This window comes from Gadus chalcogrammus, chromosome 14 (genome assembly GCF_026213295.1).
Source record: "Gadus chalcogrammus isolate NIFS_2021 chromosome 14, NIFS_Gcha_1.0, whole genome shotgun sequence".
Taxonomy (NCBI): domain Eukaryota; kingdom Metazoa; phylum Chordata; class Actinopteri; order Gadiformes; family Gadidae; genus Gadus; species Gadus chalcogrammus.
The window spans coordinates 26,823,942-26,839,490 of NC_079425.1; the positions used below are offsets into that span (position 1 = coordinate 26,823,942).

The 15,549-nt window shown below is 47.9% G+C and overlaps 2 protein-coding genes across 5 annotated transcripts in view; both read left to right on the top strand.

Annotated features, from left to right (window-relative positions):
- LOC130403076 (stereocilin) overlaps nt 1-7,727 on the top strand; it is a 17,613-nt gene extending 9,886 nt beyond the window's left edge. Inside the window, exons 16-29 of the mRNA XM_056607224.1 lie at nt 896-954; nt 1,038-1,161; nt 1,355-1,437; nt 1,562-1,697; nt 2,067-2,275; nt 2,644-2,734; nt 3,171-3,342; nt 3,597-3,766; nt 4,652-4,807; nt 5,250-5,392; nt 5,734-5,882; nt 5,965-6,062; nt 6,877-7,024; nt 7,571-7,727. Of these exons, the coding sequence (XP_056463199.1) occupies nt 896-954; nt 1,038-1,161; nt 1,355-1,437; nt 1,562-1,697; nt 2,067-2,275; nt 2,644-2,734; nt 3,171-3,342; nt 3,597-3,766; nt 4,652-4,807; nt 5,250-5,392; nt 5,734-5,882; nt 5,965-6,062; nt 6,877-7,024; nt 7,571-7,659 (1,827 nt within the window). The 3' untranslated portion in view covers nt 7,660-7,727. The remainder of the gene's footprint in view (nt 1-895; nt 955-1,037; nt 1,162-1,354; nt 1,438-1,561; nt 1,698-2,066; nt 2,276-2,643; nt 2,735-3,170; nt 3,343-3,596; nt 3,767-4,651; nt 4,808-5,249; nt 5,393-5,733; nt 5,883-5,964; nt 6,063-6,876; nt 7,025-7,570) is intronic.
- A 445-nt stretch (nt 7,728-8,172) lies between these two features.
- The window catches only part of furina (furin (paired basic amino acid cleaving enzyme) a), a 62,006-nt gene continuing 54,629 nt past the window's right edge, over nt 8,173-15,549 (top strand). The window contains exon 1 of one of the 4 annotated variants that reach the window (XM_056608147.1): nt 8,173-8,323. The gene's annotated coding sequence lies outside the window, so the exon portion shown is untranslated. Of the gene's footprint in view, nt 8,324-8,352; nt 8,617-9,091; nt 13,102-15,549 lie in introns of those variants that run through there. The other 3 variants (XM_056608149.1, XM_056608146.1, XM_056608148.1) reach the window with 3 other exon arrangements.

Here is a 15,549-nt window from a genome sequence, read left to right on the forward strand (position 1 = left end):
CTGCTAGGGCCTGTCTGTGGTACACCAGGACCTGTCTGTGGTACACCAGGACCTGTCTGTGGTACACCAGGACCTGTCTGTGGTACACCAGGACCTGTCTGTGATACACCAAAGCCTCTCTGTGATACACCAGGGCCTGTCTGTGGTGTAGCACCAGGACCCTGGTGTACCACCAGGACCCTGGTACACCACAGACAGGTTCCGTACGCCTGTAGACCAGGTGCTGGTGAGGTCCAGACTCCCATTCAGCGGCAGCTCATTGGCTATGCTTCAAGCGAGACGTTGAGGATATGAACACGCAGCACGCATCAATCACCATCACGCTAATTAGTTTGGATGTGGTACAATATCGTCCCACACGTCGTTATGAATTAGTAATGCCTGCTTCAAAGCCATTTTGTCACAGCCAGGGCGGGCTGCCTGATGGAATAGCATAGCACCCGGACCACATTCATCCTGTCACCAAGGAGGAATAGCGCTTTGTTCCCTTTAGAGTTTCCTTTGTGTTCACTATTGTTCGCTGTTGTTATAATAAGAAGCTAATTAGCAGTTCTTTCATTTTTCTGGATGCTATTATAGCTCGCTTTCATGCGGGGAAAGGTTTTGAATGTCATGACATTTTGAGATAATCATGAACATAATAAGTGCAATTTGGAGGTCAGCGTCTAGGATGATTCTGAAGACTTTTCATTTGTGATTTCTTCAGAAAAATTCACAGGTTTCGGGTTATAACATTTAAAAGTCGCTTGGATCTTTTAAAGAAGGGCGAACGCAAACGACCTGTTGCCAGGACTACAACAGCCCATAGCTACAAATGATGCTCGGGAAGACAGAGTGACCTTTATTTCTTAATTATGAAGCTGATCAAAGGGTTGTATTTGTATTTCTTTAATAGGCCCAACTGCTGTTCAAGAAGATCCAAGAAGTTAAAAACATCAGCAGAGAATTGGTTCAGTAAGAATAAACCCCTTTCCATCCTCTGTTCAATCCAAACCATCCATCATACGATCAAAACATGTCATGTCTTTTGGTTGTAGGGATCTAGGTCACATGACCGGTGGAATGAGCTGTGATTGGCTTAGGCTTTGGAACAATGACACAGACTTTTCAAAGTTAGTTAAGTTGGTCAGTGATCTTCCTGAAATTATAAGACCGGCTCTGGTGAGTAAAAAAAGTTACACCCAAACCCATACACATCGAATATATGCATACATTTACATTATGTATAAATATAATTAAATCTCATAAAATAAATGCTGAGCATTTCTATTTAACTCAAATATTATTACAAATAATATGAATATATTTGAATAATTAAACTCAAGGTTCATGTATGTGTTTATTTTTCAACCAGAGGAAATGTATCGTGGAAGAGCTGAGAATCCACCCGGAGATCAGACTGGATGATCTCCACCCCTGGTTCGCTGCAGCGCTACCGTAAGAATGCCTATCATAATATATTCATATTCACCAGCAACGATTGATCCTTTGTGCATAAGCCCTGATCCTACCTGTGTGTCCCCGTGGTCTGACCTCTGAACGGACGAGTCTTCTGTTCCAGCGTCACCATGGCCGAGCGGCTCTCCAACACGTCTCTGACCCGGATCCTGGTCCTGCTCAGGAGGAACCTCCCGGCGTTCCTGACGCTCCCGCGCTACAAGCAGATGCACCTAGCCGAGCGGGCCCTGACCGTCCTGGTACTGACTCAACAACACACTGCATTACAGACAGTCTGGATTGGTACTGACACAGTAGAGACACTCTGTTCTGGTACTGACACAGTAGAGACACTCTGTCCTGGTACTGAACACAGTAGAGACACTCTGTTCTGGTACTGAACACACAGAGACACTCTGTCCTGGTACTGACACACAGCAGGAGAGACACGATTAGTCTACCAATAGTGGCTCTGTGACAGTCATAGAGTGAGGAGCGTAACTAGACCCTAAACCGTACCTACTGTCCTCTAAGCATCATCAGGGCAGAAGAGAAGACAGAACCCAGATCACAATGGTCCTGTGAGGTTCTGCCCCCGTCCCACCACAGGTCTGTCTGTGTCTCTGCAGGCTTCCCCCAGGGCCCTAGCTGAAGGGGCCCTCGAGGGGGACAGCCTGGACCTGCTGGGGCCCCTGGTCCCCTTCCTGGAGCGGGGGACTCTGGCCCTGGTGGACCGCGAGGCCCTCATCGTGCGGCTGGACGACCTGAGGGGCTACTGCTGGCCCAGTGACCCCCTGGGGGGCCTGGGGCCCCTGCTGGGAGAGAGGACCCTGCTGGGGTACTGGACCGGGGGGCATGGGGGGTATCTCAGGCTGCCACATTATAAAGTACCACTATAGGGTCTACTTCCTGTTTATAAAGTACCACTAGAGGATCTACCTCCTGTTTATAAATCACTACTAGAGTCTACTTCCTGTTCTAGTGGTGTTTACGCTTCTATGACCTTCAATGTATTCCCCATCTGAATTTCACCGTACGGCAGACTGTACTGCAGCAGTATAACAACGTCATAGAGGCAGTTCAGTGAATGGATGATCTCCAGATGAATCCTCTGGTTTCTGAGGGAGCAGCCGCCCAGTGGCCGTTCCCCACCAGACATCCTCATGTGCTGCGTTACTGATTGAGCCTCACTGTGCTGTTCCCCAGGGAGCCGTCCAAGTGGGAGGTCCAGGACGTGGAACATCTAGGACGGCTGGTCCTCACGCTGTCGGCCAAGCAGATCAACTCTATCCCCCTGGTGGGGAGCTGCTGGAGTACACACACTCACACACAGTCACACACACACACTCGCTTACACACTGTCACACACACACACACACACACACACACACACACACACACACACACATACACACACACACACACACACACACACACACACACACACACACACACACACACACACACACACACACACACACACGTGTTCACAAGATCACACACACAAAAACACAAAGAGACACACACACACACACACACACACACACACACACACACGCACACACACACACACACACACACACACACACACACACACACACACACACACACACACACACACACACACACTTTGAACCTTTCTGCCTATCTCCTGTGTTAAGCTCTATCATGGCTGACCAGGCTTCTCAGTGAATGCTCAACCTGTCTCGTGCTGTGTGGGGTGTCCTGGTCAGGCCGTGCTGACCCGGGACGCGGTGGAGCAGGTGCTGGTGGCGCAGCGGCGCTGGGAGGAGACGAGGGTGGGCCGGGCCTGTGATGCCCACTGCACTGACCCCCGTCGACGGGCAGAGCTCACGGACGGCCTGCTACGAGGGATCGTCAGGCCACGGAGCAGGAGAGCTAAAGGTCTCTGTCATTGGAGCTCGTAGTACAACTGATGTTCTGGTAACCATGGACACCACATGTCTGAACCACCATGTCCGAACCCACATGTCTGAACCCACATTGTAAAGCGCTTTGAGCGGCCGCTGGTTTGTAAGGCGCTGTATAGATGCAGTCCGTTCACCGTTCACTGTTGGTCCCTGATGAGCAGCAGACTGCCTCCACAGTCAGAGCTCCGGCCCTCAGTACCAGTGTGTCACCGTGCTCCTGTTCCCCAGTCCCGGTCCCAAGCTGTGCGGACATCAGAGGGACCACTCCCTCCGCCTGGACGGCCAATCAGCTGAGCCGAATGACCCCGGAGGATCTGAGGCTGTGTGTGGACGTGATTGGTCAGGACAAGTCCCTGAGCCCGGAGCAACGCCGGGCGCTGTGGTTAAAGTACCGACAGGTGAGGGGGGGTGGGGCTACAGACAGGTGGGTGGGTGGGGGGCGCTGTGGTTAAAGTACCGACAGGTGAGGGGGGGTGGGGCTACAGACAGGTGGGTGGGTGGGGGGCGCTGTGGTTAAAGTACCGACAGGTGAGGGGGGGTGGGGCTACAGACAGGTGGGTGGGTGGGGGGCGCTGTGGTTAAAGTACCGACAGGTGAGTGGGGGTGGGGCTACAGACAGGTGGGTGGGTGGGGGGGGCTGTGGTTAAAGTGCAGAAAGGTGAGGGGGGGTGGGGCTACATACAGGTGGGTGTGGTTAAATTCAGACAGGTCTGTGGGGGGGGGGGGGTCTGTGGTCACTTCAGCCTTCCAGGGACACATAGCTGGATCCAACACTGTTTTCTTAATAATTGATCTGACCTTTCTTACACTTGTTGTGTTGACAAATATATTGAGCAGCCGGTGGCTCCAGACCTGACGCTAACTGAACAGGGTGGACTTTGAATCCTCGGCCAACACGTCTGATCAATACTTGGCCCCGAATCAATGGGCTGTAATCATGTTGGCATCTGGAGCCCCCACACACACACCCACACACACACACACACACACACACACACACACACACACACACACACACACACACACACACACACACACACACACACACACACACACACACACACACACACACACACACACACCTACAAAGACAGACAGATACGCACTGAGACGCACACACACACACACACAGACACACAGATACACACACGCACACACAGACACACAGATACACACACGCACACACACACGCACACACAGCTGCAAACAGACACAAACACATACAAACAGAGAGACAGAATGAACCAGCGTGTTCTGAGTGAGCCTCCCCGTCTCTCCTCCAGGTCTTGGGTCCAGCGAGGGAGCTGAGCGCGGAGCAGCTTCTGCTGCTGGGCGCGGTGGTCACCGAGATGGGCGAGAGGGAGCTGCAGGAGGCAGAGCTCGCCCAGCCGGGGGTCCTGGAGCAGCTGGGGGCCCTTGGGGCCTGGAGCCCTCAGAAGGTAGCGGGGGGGACGGGGACGGGGCCTGGAGTAGGGCTGGGTGATTTGGCCAAAAAATACCCACTCATGCCTCAGTTTAAGATGTTGGAATAAATGTGTTGTGCTGCTGCTTTTGGTTTGCCACAGACTTCAAGCAAGCTCTACACACTTTATTCAGCTCATGCTGCCATGTTGATATTTTACTCTTATTATTTTATGTTTTTAAATATATATATGTATACATATAATTTTTTTGATTGATTTGCTTCTTTAAAAATGTCCTAAACCATAAATCGAATTACGATTAAAAATCGATTAGTCGCCCAGCTCTAGCCTGGATCCCCAGAAGGTGAGCGGGGCGGGGGAGGGGACAGGGGCAGGCGGGGGGGGGGGGGGGGGGGGGGGGTGCCTGCAGGGGCGGGGCCTGCAGGACATCAGGCTGACAGCTGTCTCGTCCTATCAGATGAGGGCGGTGGTCGTGAGTGTCCTGAGGAAGCGGCGACAGAGGGTGGAGCAGCTGACGGCGCCGGACCTGGCGTCACTCGGGGGGCTGGTCTGCGGCCTGCACCCCCCCGAGATCAACCGGATCGACGCCTACAATCTCAGGTGAGGGACCCCCCCCCTCAGTAGAGGGACCCCCCCTGAAGGCTTCTTGAGCAGCGAGAAACAGTTAACACACGTTGGGGGCCAGAGCTCATCTGCGATGGCTCCCGGGGCCAGGAGTCGTGTGTGTCGGTTAATTAACCCCCGGTCCTCATTAATCGCTCACGCTAATGAGCAGATGTAAGAATGTATTCCCAAGCGAGCAAAGTACTGATCTTCTTTAGAGGGTGCTGTGCAGATCGCTCATTCTAACCGCTCGTTACCGTAGCAACTAACGGATTGAATGTCCCAGCTAGAGAAAGCGCCTGTACTCCATCAGAGCGTAACGTGTGTTGAACCGGCAGCCTGGCTGTCCTGTTCCTGCGGGAGGCGGTGCTGCCTTGCTCAGAGGAGCAGCTTCAGGCCCTGACCGGGCGGCTGTCCCGGCCCGAGGCCTTCGGGGCGGTGTCCGGCTGGGGGCCCGAGGTGTTCACCGAGATCGGGACGTTGGCAGGTAGGCCGGGTCCCGGGGGGAGGAGCCTGGGGGGGGGTTGGATGGGCTGCGTGGTGACTCTCTCTGTGTTTGTTGGGGTCAGCGGGGCTGCAGGACATGGCTCTGTCCTCCCTGGTGAGAGAGCAGATAGAGGGTCTCACACTGGAAGCCATTCCCCTGATCCCCCCCAAGAAGATGGCGGTAAGACCCTGTATGGATACCACCAATATTCAGGTCGAAACAAAAACAAAGCGCCTCATGCGGCACACAAAGGGCCTCCCAACATACGTCTACCTTTTCATATGCTTAGCCGGTACGGTCGCTCCTTCCCGTAAGAAATGGTTCTCTGCGTCTTTCTCGTATATCGCATCATCTCTCCCCGTCTTCGTTTAATGCGCCTGCATCACCTTCTCTCCCATGATGGTCAGCACCTCGCCGTTTTAACTGTTTTATCTGGTTATCACTGGTTATCACTTGCTTGCTACATCCTATATAATCCAGATAACCCAACAGACACACGCAAGCACGCACAACCAGGTCACTATTATTATATACTATTATTAGCGCTAAATAAAAAAATTCATTTATTATTATTATTATTATTATTATTATTATTATTATTACTATTCAGCACATGAATTTGAGGAAAATAGTGAAATGGCAATTATAAAAACAACAATAGTAGGCTATACAATAGTATTGCATAGACTTCATGAACACTTCTTCAGCTATAACTACTCATGATGATATTGCTGCGTTGTCTCTGTCTAGACAACGCAGCAACACCTCTCCCCAAGCCTTTACATCAAAATGAAACCGCCAATGTGTGTAGGGTCCGGGAGGGTAAATTGGGGTGCTAGCTCAAGCCGGCAATTTACCTCGGGCAGTTTAAACGCTCGGACCATACCGGGATAAAGACGTGCATAAGACGGGCATATTTGGAAGTGTAAAAAACATCTTTTGAAACAGATCTGTTTGCATACGTATAGAGATGATGACCCCCTCTGCTCTGCAGGTGGTCCTGAGCGCGGCCCAGCTGTCCTGGCTGAGCGGGGAGCAGGCCTGGGCCGTGACCCCGGAGCAGTGGGCGGAGCTGGACGGCCGGCAGCGCCACGCCCTGGGCCTGGCCCAGTACGAGGGGGACGTGCTGCTGGAGATGAGAGGTGAGGGGGGGCGGGGGGGCGGGGGGGCGGGGCCTCTTCAGGACCACGGCGCGGCCGGACCCTCTGGGGGCTGAGAGGGGACACACACACACACACTGGGCTCCATGTGGGCGCTGCAGTCTGAGGCCGTGATTGTGTTGTGTTGATGATGTTGTGTTGTGTTGATGTAATGTATTGATGGTGTTGCGTGGTTGTATTGATGATGTTGTGTTGTTGTATTGATGATGTTGTGTTGTTGTATTAATGTTGTTGTGTTGTTGTATTGATGATGTTGGGTAGTTGTGTTGTTGTATTAATGGTGTTGTGTTGTTGTATTCTATTGATGATGTTGTGTTATTGTATTGATGATGTTGTGTTGTGTTGTTGCATTGATGATGCTGTGTTGTTGTATTGTATTGATGTTGTGTTGTTGTATTGTATTGATGTTGTGTGGTTGTGTTGTTGTATTTTAATGATGTTGTGTGGTTATGTTGTTTTGATGATGTTGTTTTGTAGTGTTGCTTGATGCTGTTGTGTTGTTGTATTAATATTGTTGTGTGTCCACAGGGAGGAACGGGGCTCCGGCCTCCAGATCAGCAGACAGACTCGCCCGTTGTTTCCTGGCTGCATGGATTCTGCTACGGCTAATAGATTAACTTCCTCCAGCACATTTGTATTTATTTGTCCCTTGACTCTATATATCATTGTCCCATTTGTAATTTGAATAAAGATTTTGTTTTGAACAGTGTCATACCTATGGTTCTTTTTAAAATCACTTTTCTTTATGGAATTCCCTGGTATTATATATTATTGCTAGTAAGCCTACAGGCTATTTCTTATCACATAAACAACATACTGTACAGCAGATATCGAAATAGTACTTTTTGGTGGTTGACCAGGTGCCCTTGATGAATACTTCTGCATAAAGATATGGTGTTTTCAAACTAACTTAAAATAGTTCAAATAGATCAACCAAAACTACGATTTGTTTAATAATGTTTATAGGCAATCAGACGCTGTCACGCTGAACCTCAGGATAAACAGGCTGCCCTCTGCGTGTGATGCTGTGCTCTGACACCAGGGGGCGCTGTTAGAGTGCGACACGAGCCATCCACAAGTAGATGTGCAGTTTCTCCATCGCAGTGACGTATTTCCTGGGGGTTGTACTTAGCGGTCTAAGTCGGCGGTGGGGGGGGTATCATGACTATTTATAATCAACAATTCAGCGTTATCTTCTCCCCGTTATTCTCCGGTGTGGTCGCACGGCGGCGGAGAACTGTGACGCGGACCGCGACACGCCGCGCCATGTGAGGACAGCTGGTGAGTGATCGACGCAAAGTTTCCCGACTTATTTGTGGCTCCTGACGGGTCCGCTAAGCTAGCGTTAACCTCTCCGCGTCGCCTGGCCCTGCTGCCTGGCACCGCGGGGCTCCGGGGGGACGCGGTCCGTGGATGTGTGCGTCGCGGTGCGTCTGTGTGCGTCGCGGTGCCCGTTAACCCGCGGCTGGGTGACGTGGACCCGGTCCTTGTGTCGGTGCGGAGGTATTCCTCCTGCTCCTCCTCATTCCGCTTTCCTGCTGACCGGATCATCTGTCAACATGTAGGAAAACTCGGTATGGATGAGGGATGGAGCCACGTGTTTGTGTTTGTCAGGCGGCTTTATTTACGTCAAGTTGTTGCTGAGAAGGCGGAAGAATCCCCGACGTGTCGCCCGGCGGAGGAGCAGCTCAGCGGGGCTCCAGTCACGGGTCTGTGAGTGCATGCTGTGGGTCTGTGAGGGCAGGTTGTGGGTCTGTGAGGGCTGGATGTGGGTCTGTGAGTGAATGTTGTAGGTTTGTGAGGGCAGGTTGTGTGTCTGGCAGGGCAGGTTGTGGGTCTTTGAGGGCAGGTTGTGGGTCTTTGAGGGCAGGTTGTGGGTCTGTGAGGGCAGGTTGTGCGTCTGTGAGTGAATATTGGGGTCTGGCAGGGCAGGTTGGGGGTCTGGCAGGGCAGGTTGTGGGTCTGGCAGGGCATGTTGTGGGTCTGGGAGGGCAGGTTGTGTGTCTGGGAGGGCAGGTTGTGTGTCTGGGAGGGCAGGTGGTCGGGGCAGATCTCCGACTATCTGACCTCGTCTATCTGGAACTAAACGACTTGTTTATCCAGTAGAAATTATCGTTTCTGAGGTTCAGGGTACGGCTTTATTTGTTGTTCGCTCGGTTCAGAGGATTAACTTTATTGCATTTTACTGACTGTCTTCGTATGTTTTTCCAGATAAAGCATGGGCTTCTTATCAAAACAACTTGGTTGTTGACGTTTAAACATCAGTAATTCTCTTTTCTGTCATAATGGCATCAGCTGATGGCCAGCTGGTCACACCAACTGCACTCAGGTGTTCACTCAGTACACTGGGAACCACACGTCACCAGTCAGGTGTTGAAGGAGTACACTGGGAACCACAGCCTCTGGCTGGAAAGACACAATTGGCCTGATGGAAAAGGTACCCAGAGGTCACTGGTTCTGAGTACTGGTATGTGTACCCAGAGGTAGAAACATCAGTAGAAACTTCAGTATATAGAAACATCAGTCGATATGCTACAGGCGTTGTTTTGTAATATCTATAGAAATACAAACTCGTTTTATTTGCTGAGGACTGCTTTATTTCAACATTCCTCTACTCCATAATTGTGTTTGATGTTTTTTTTTCCGGTTGGTTCTGAATTATAAAAGTATATTTGGATGTTTAATCTTTCGAGGAAAGAATACAGACCATATTGTAATGCAGGATATTATTCAGCAGCTATATTTATCCCAATGCTTCATATCATCATGTTTGCTGTGTGTAGGTTGCGGAAATTGTGCGGGACTTAATTGCTATTTCGGCAGATTTCTTTTTCAAAGGTCGTTCAAACAAATTGGAAACTAATCCAGTCCCAACAATGATCCCAACAAGCACAATGTTGACACACTGTCAGTTTCAACAGAGTTCTGATCTGAAGGTTGTTTTCTGTGTGTATGGTGAGCCCCTTGTATTTTGTAACATTTTCCTTTCTTTTGATTACTGATTAATTATGTATTTTCTTTCAATATGTTGACTTTTCATGTGAAAATACGGTGGTGGAGAGGATTATCCTGGATTATGAATCTAGGTGCAGTCGTTGTTGGATTGCACACATGTTGCGGTCTCTGGACAGTAAGGTCAAAGGTTCTCTTGAGTGAATTTTTGCTGTCATAATGGCATCAGCTGATGGCCAGCTGGTCACACCAACAGCACTCAGGTGTTCACTCAGTACACTGGGAACCACACGTCACCGGTCGGGTGTTGAAGGAGTACACTGGAAACCACAGCCTCTGGCTGGAAAGACACAAGTGGGCCTGATGGAAAAGGTACCCAGAGGTCACTGGTTCTGACTGAGTACTGATATTATGTACCCAGAGGTCACTGGTTCTGAGTACTGGTATGTACCAAGAGGTCACTGGTTCTGAGTACTGGTATGTACCCAGAGGTCACTAGCTCTCAAATATTCTTGTGCTACAATGTGGCTAATGTGTTGGATACACAAACCCATTGTGGAAGATATTCAGATATCTTATATCAGATTATTTGATATAGCATAGAATGTTGTTAGATATAACAATCATTTTGCAAAGAAAACATTTATATAATGTTGACAAAGACTGACAAAGATGCCAAATGATCGAAATATGGACATAATATATAATAAATAGCGTAGAAGTGAGATACAGTTCAGACTCAGTGTGAAGTGCCGACTCTACTCTTTCAGTAGTATGAAGACCTCACGCGTGTGGGTAGATCTCCTTCTACTTCTCTGTCCCTGAATTTGTTTGTTTCTACCAACACTTCTGGGAAGTTCCCACCGGTGAAACCCGCCCGCCCGTAAAGGTCCCCTCCCTTCTCCAGCAGGACGCTGCTGCGTTGTGGTTTCCTTTGGCTTGGCCATGTTGCGTCTTACTGGTCAGCCCTTGTTGTATGGCTGTGACCACGTCTAGACACAAGCCACTGCTGTCAACAAAACTTCTGTTTCCCTGAACTTTATCAGATTTAAACCCCAAACAGGAACGCGGCACGCCTCTCCCTCTGGGCACACTGAAAGCCAAACACACGGCCGTGACGTGAGTCATGGGGTCAAAGAGAGAAGGAACGTGGTCAGCCCTGTGATCTGAACCATGAACACAGGCTTTATTAACCATCAGCCCCCTGAGCTATACCATGAATGCGTGCGTTATTAACCATCAGCCCTCTGAGCTATACCATGAACACAGGCTTTATTAACCATCAGCCCTCTGAGCTATACCATGAACACATGCTTTATTAACCATCAGACCTCTGAGCTATACCATGAACACATGCGTTATTAACCATCAGACCTCTGAGCTATACCATGAACACATGCTTTATTAACCATCAGACCTCTGAGCTATACCATGAACACAGGCTTTATTAACCATCAGCCCTCTGAGCTATACCATGAACACATGCGTTATTAACCATCAGCCCTCTGAGCTATACCATGAACACATGCGTTATTAACCATCAGCCCACTATACCTTGAACACAGGCTTTATTAACCATAAGCCCTGTGAGCTATACCATGAACTAGGGCCCGACCGATTCATCGGCCTGCCGATTTAATCGGCCGATTATAACCTTTTTGAAAATAATCATCTGCCAAAAAGACGCCGATTACAACCGATTTATTGTTATTTTTTAGAAATGTTATTGCGCTTAGTATCCTGCAGATTGCACTCCTACTCGCCTTGCTAACTAACAAATTTTACTGGAGTAAAAAAGAGGAGATTGAATTTTACCGTACAACATGAAAGCACGCTCGCTCAGGCAGCTGCGCGCTCACCTCACAATGTACACAAGACGCGTCGTTTGTGCATGTTGTGCCTGTTTTTCTTTAGGTCCCAGGCCATGTTAATTTGTTATACTGTAGACTCTAACGGTGAGACCATACTGCTCAGCACGCACGTGTTAGTCACTGCTCACGAGCGCAGCACATTGGGAGTTATTTATTTATTTTACATTACACTAATTTTTGACTGTAAATGTATTGTAACACACTCAAAGGTTCTGCATTCAATTCACATATTCGTCAAAAGTGTTTAATGTATATTTAAGGTATCATAAACTACGTTTTATATGCTTTTTTATGTTTTGTTTTCAATTGGCCGATGTAATCGTAATTTTTCTCTGAAAATAATCGGCATCGGCACTCAAAAATCAATATCGGTCGGGCCCTACCATGAACACCCGCTTTATTAACCTAGAGGCTGATTCATGTCCCTGTCTTTTTCAATCGGTAAAGATTACTTCAACACGCATTGATTTGAATCCACAGAATAATTGAACGATTCAACAGCAGTATGTTTGCCCACCATCTCGTACTGGTGTTATTGGTTTAGGGCCCTCCAGTACGATGCCTACAGGGATCTGCTGGTTTTGCGTCCGTGGGTCAGACCAGGTCTGACACCTGTCCGACAATGGTCTGACACTTGTCAGATGTGTGTCAGGGTTCCAGAGAACACGCTGTATTGATCACAAAGCCAAAGGGGAAAGTCTTTTCTGAAGGTTTCTTCTGAAGCGATGGCTATAACCCACTCTCCGTCACGGTCAACATGGATCGCGTGAAATATTCAATGTACAATTCTAAAACATGTGCACTGTTTACAGAAGGGTTGTTGGGTCCAGTCCCAGTCCAGACAGGACCTTGGCCCTGACCCGTTGGGTAACGGAGGGCTGGGGGCCGGGGCGTTCAGCGGGCCCCTAAACTAGACCCGGGCAGGTTGGGAACCGAACAGGGATCTACTAAGGGGGATTAATCAGCTGACCCCGGGAACACCTTGAGTGTCTCGGGTCGGCAGCCAGTCGGCTCTGCTCAGACTGCTGCTGGATGTTTACAGCGATCAGTTCCTCCCAGAAGGAGATCAATAGGTGAACCAGTGGACGATTCTGTTGATTCTGAGTGTTTGGTTTGGGCAAACATCAGCCCACATATACCCAGTAGTACCAGCACTAGTTACTCACTAAGGTCTCCTTCATCTAAGGTAATGTCCCTTTCTCAGATGGTTACTCACTAAGGACTCCTTAATCTAAGGTAATGTGTCGTTAAAGAGGTTTCTTCTTTTATTCAACAAATGTAAATAGTTTTTTGTGGATTCATGGATTTGTTCTGAGCTCTAATTACTGGCTGGTTGGATGGCATCACATTAATACAAGATTTACCATTCTTTTGTACTTAACATTTAAACAGGCTTTCATTTTCAGCAATTCATGCCAACATCGGCCTATTTTGGGGGGAAAATCCCTTTTGTCTTTGGAAGTATGTGGCACATGAAGCAGTTATATCTGGTTTATGAAATATGATTATGTGGCTGATGGTCTGGAAGTATGAAATAAGAATTATTGGGCTTATGAATTATGTGGCAGGAAATTGGATGTCCAAAGCATTATTTAAAGAACAGCTTTAATCAAGATTGCCTCCATTTGGCTGTCGAAAACTAGTGTGATCAATTCTGGCCACTAATTCTGTCGTCGAACAAGACAAGACCGCCCTAATTTTGAAGACAATTGAGTGAATCGTTATCATACAGAAAATGGTTCACACTTAAAGTTTGTCTTTAAGCCTTTATGGAAAGCCTTTACTTTAGGTCTTTTGATGATGTAACTTGGCTCCATTACCTCGTATCTGGGTTTCAAAAGCTTATTAACCTCCTTGTGATGCCATTTTTATTAAATTGCAGAGGGCACTATTGTTATTGCATCATTCATATTCTTAACTCAAGTTTTTATATCTGGTATAAAACCTCCAAAGAAAGTAAGAGTTTATACTTCCAATTCTCTGTCGTACGGATCCCTTTAAGCAGGGATGGGCAACTTTCATGATAAAGAGGGCCACATTTTTTATCATAACCATCGGAGGGCCACATGACTGCACACTTCAACTAAACGTGAGCTGAGAGAAGCTACATAATTTTGAATTTGGTAGATGATTTGGCCTAAAAAAAAAAAAAGTTTGGTTCCTGTTGGTTGTCAGTTGAGGTCATGGGTAGGTAGGGAATTTATTTTATTTTTTTATTTTATTTTTTTCCAGCGGCAGCGAATGATAAGTAGGTTGTTTTCATTTAAAAACGAGAGAATGCGCTCATCCTTGTACAGAATGAAGAGATGCTGTACAAAAACGTAATTATAGTTTGCATAAAAAAAAAATGCAATTTTTTTTTTTTTTTTAAAGCTCATAAAATAATTTGGGTCGCACACAAATGGACAGGGTCGGTCGGAAACCGGAACCAAACAAAAAAAATTTTTAGGCCTTTCCTGTATTCTGGTGCATTTTGGCGATGGCCACTAACTAAAAAATCGTCCAGAATCATAACCTATGTACGGTATGTTAATTGAACCAACATACATTAATTTCATGTTTTCCATGCTCAAACAGCCACATGAATGGTCAGTATTTTTGTCAGTGCAAAGGGCTCACATACATCATCATTCAATGAAGTCAAAAAACTGGAAAACAGTGGCCCAACATTAAAGGTTGGGTACGCGATTTGCGAAACGCCAGCAGATTTTGAAAATACACAACTCAAATGGTCCTACCCCCTCTCCTTCAACGCTGGCTCTGACTCCACCCATTCCAAGTACCTGGACGCGCAATCATGCACGAGCGCGAACAGAGATGCGCGAGAGCGAGCCAGGCTAGCGTAGGTTTTCGTTTAACAACATGGCACTACATTCAGCTGTAAATTGCACCCAGTACCGCGGGAAGTAGGGGTTTTGGGGGTGCTGCAACACCCCCTGTCCGAGGCCCTGTCTTATCACAGAAAACGATCATTTCTAAAAACTCCGGCCAAAGTGGCGATTTCTGAAAACGCCGGTTATGTGTTGTCGTATCAACGGGGAGAAACGGGATTTTAGGTTCTGAAGCGTCACATTATGCACCAGGAAATGCTTAACGTCATGTGAGCGTCCGCTGTACCGTATTGGTCCGAATATAAACACAAACCCCATTGTAATACGACCTATATTTGGAAAAAAGATTTGAAGACCAGATCTTGATTTCATGAATAAATAAATTGTATTAATTGAAATAATATACGAAAATAAAAAGGCATAGAATAAAACACTGCATTGCCACTAAACAGTAGTGCAAATAGGCCGTACTGATGTGTACACCAAAGACTTCCTGACACTCCTCTGCCCCGCTGTGTTCGCTCTGGCTGTGGTCGCTCCGAACTGTTTCGGCCCGTGGCAAAGCGAGTCATCCTCGCTGCTGTCCAAGGCATGTTGAGACGCAGCATTTATTTAATGCTCATATGTCCTAGTGCTGAAAAAAGGTTATATGAAAAAGTGTGAGGGTAGCGGTGGTGCGCTAAACTTGTTCTGTGAGCAGCTGGATGTGAACCATGGTGTGAAGGAAGTGAACACAACGATCGATTTTCAACTGTGCGCGCATGCACTGGTGTAATTGAGCTGCGCTGCTATATATCTTTTTTATCAATGTGACGAGTTGCGAGTCTAGTGCAGGCCGGTTTTTTTTTCTCCA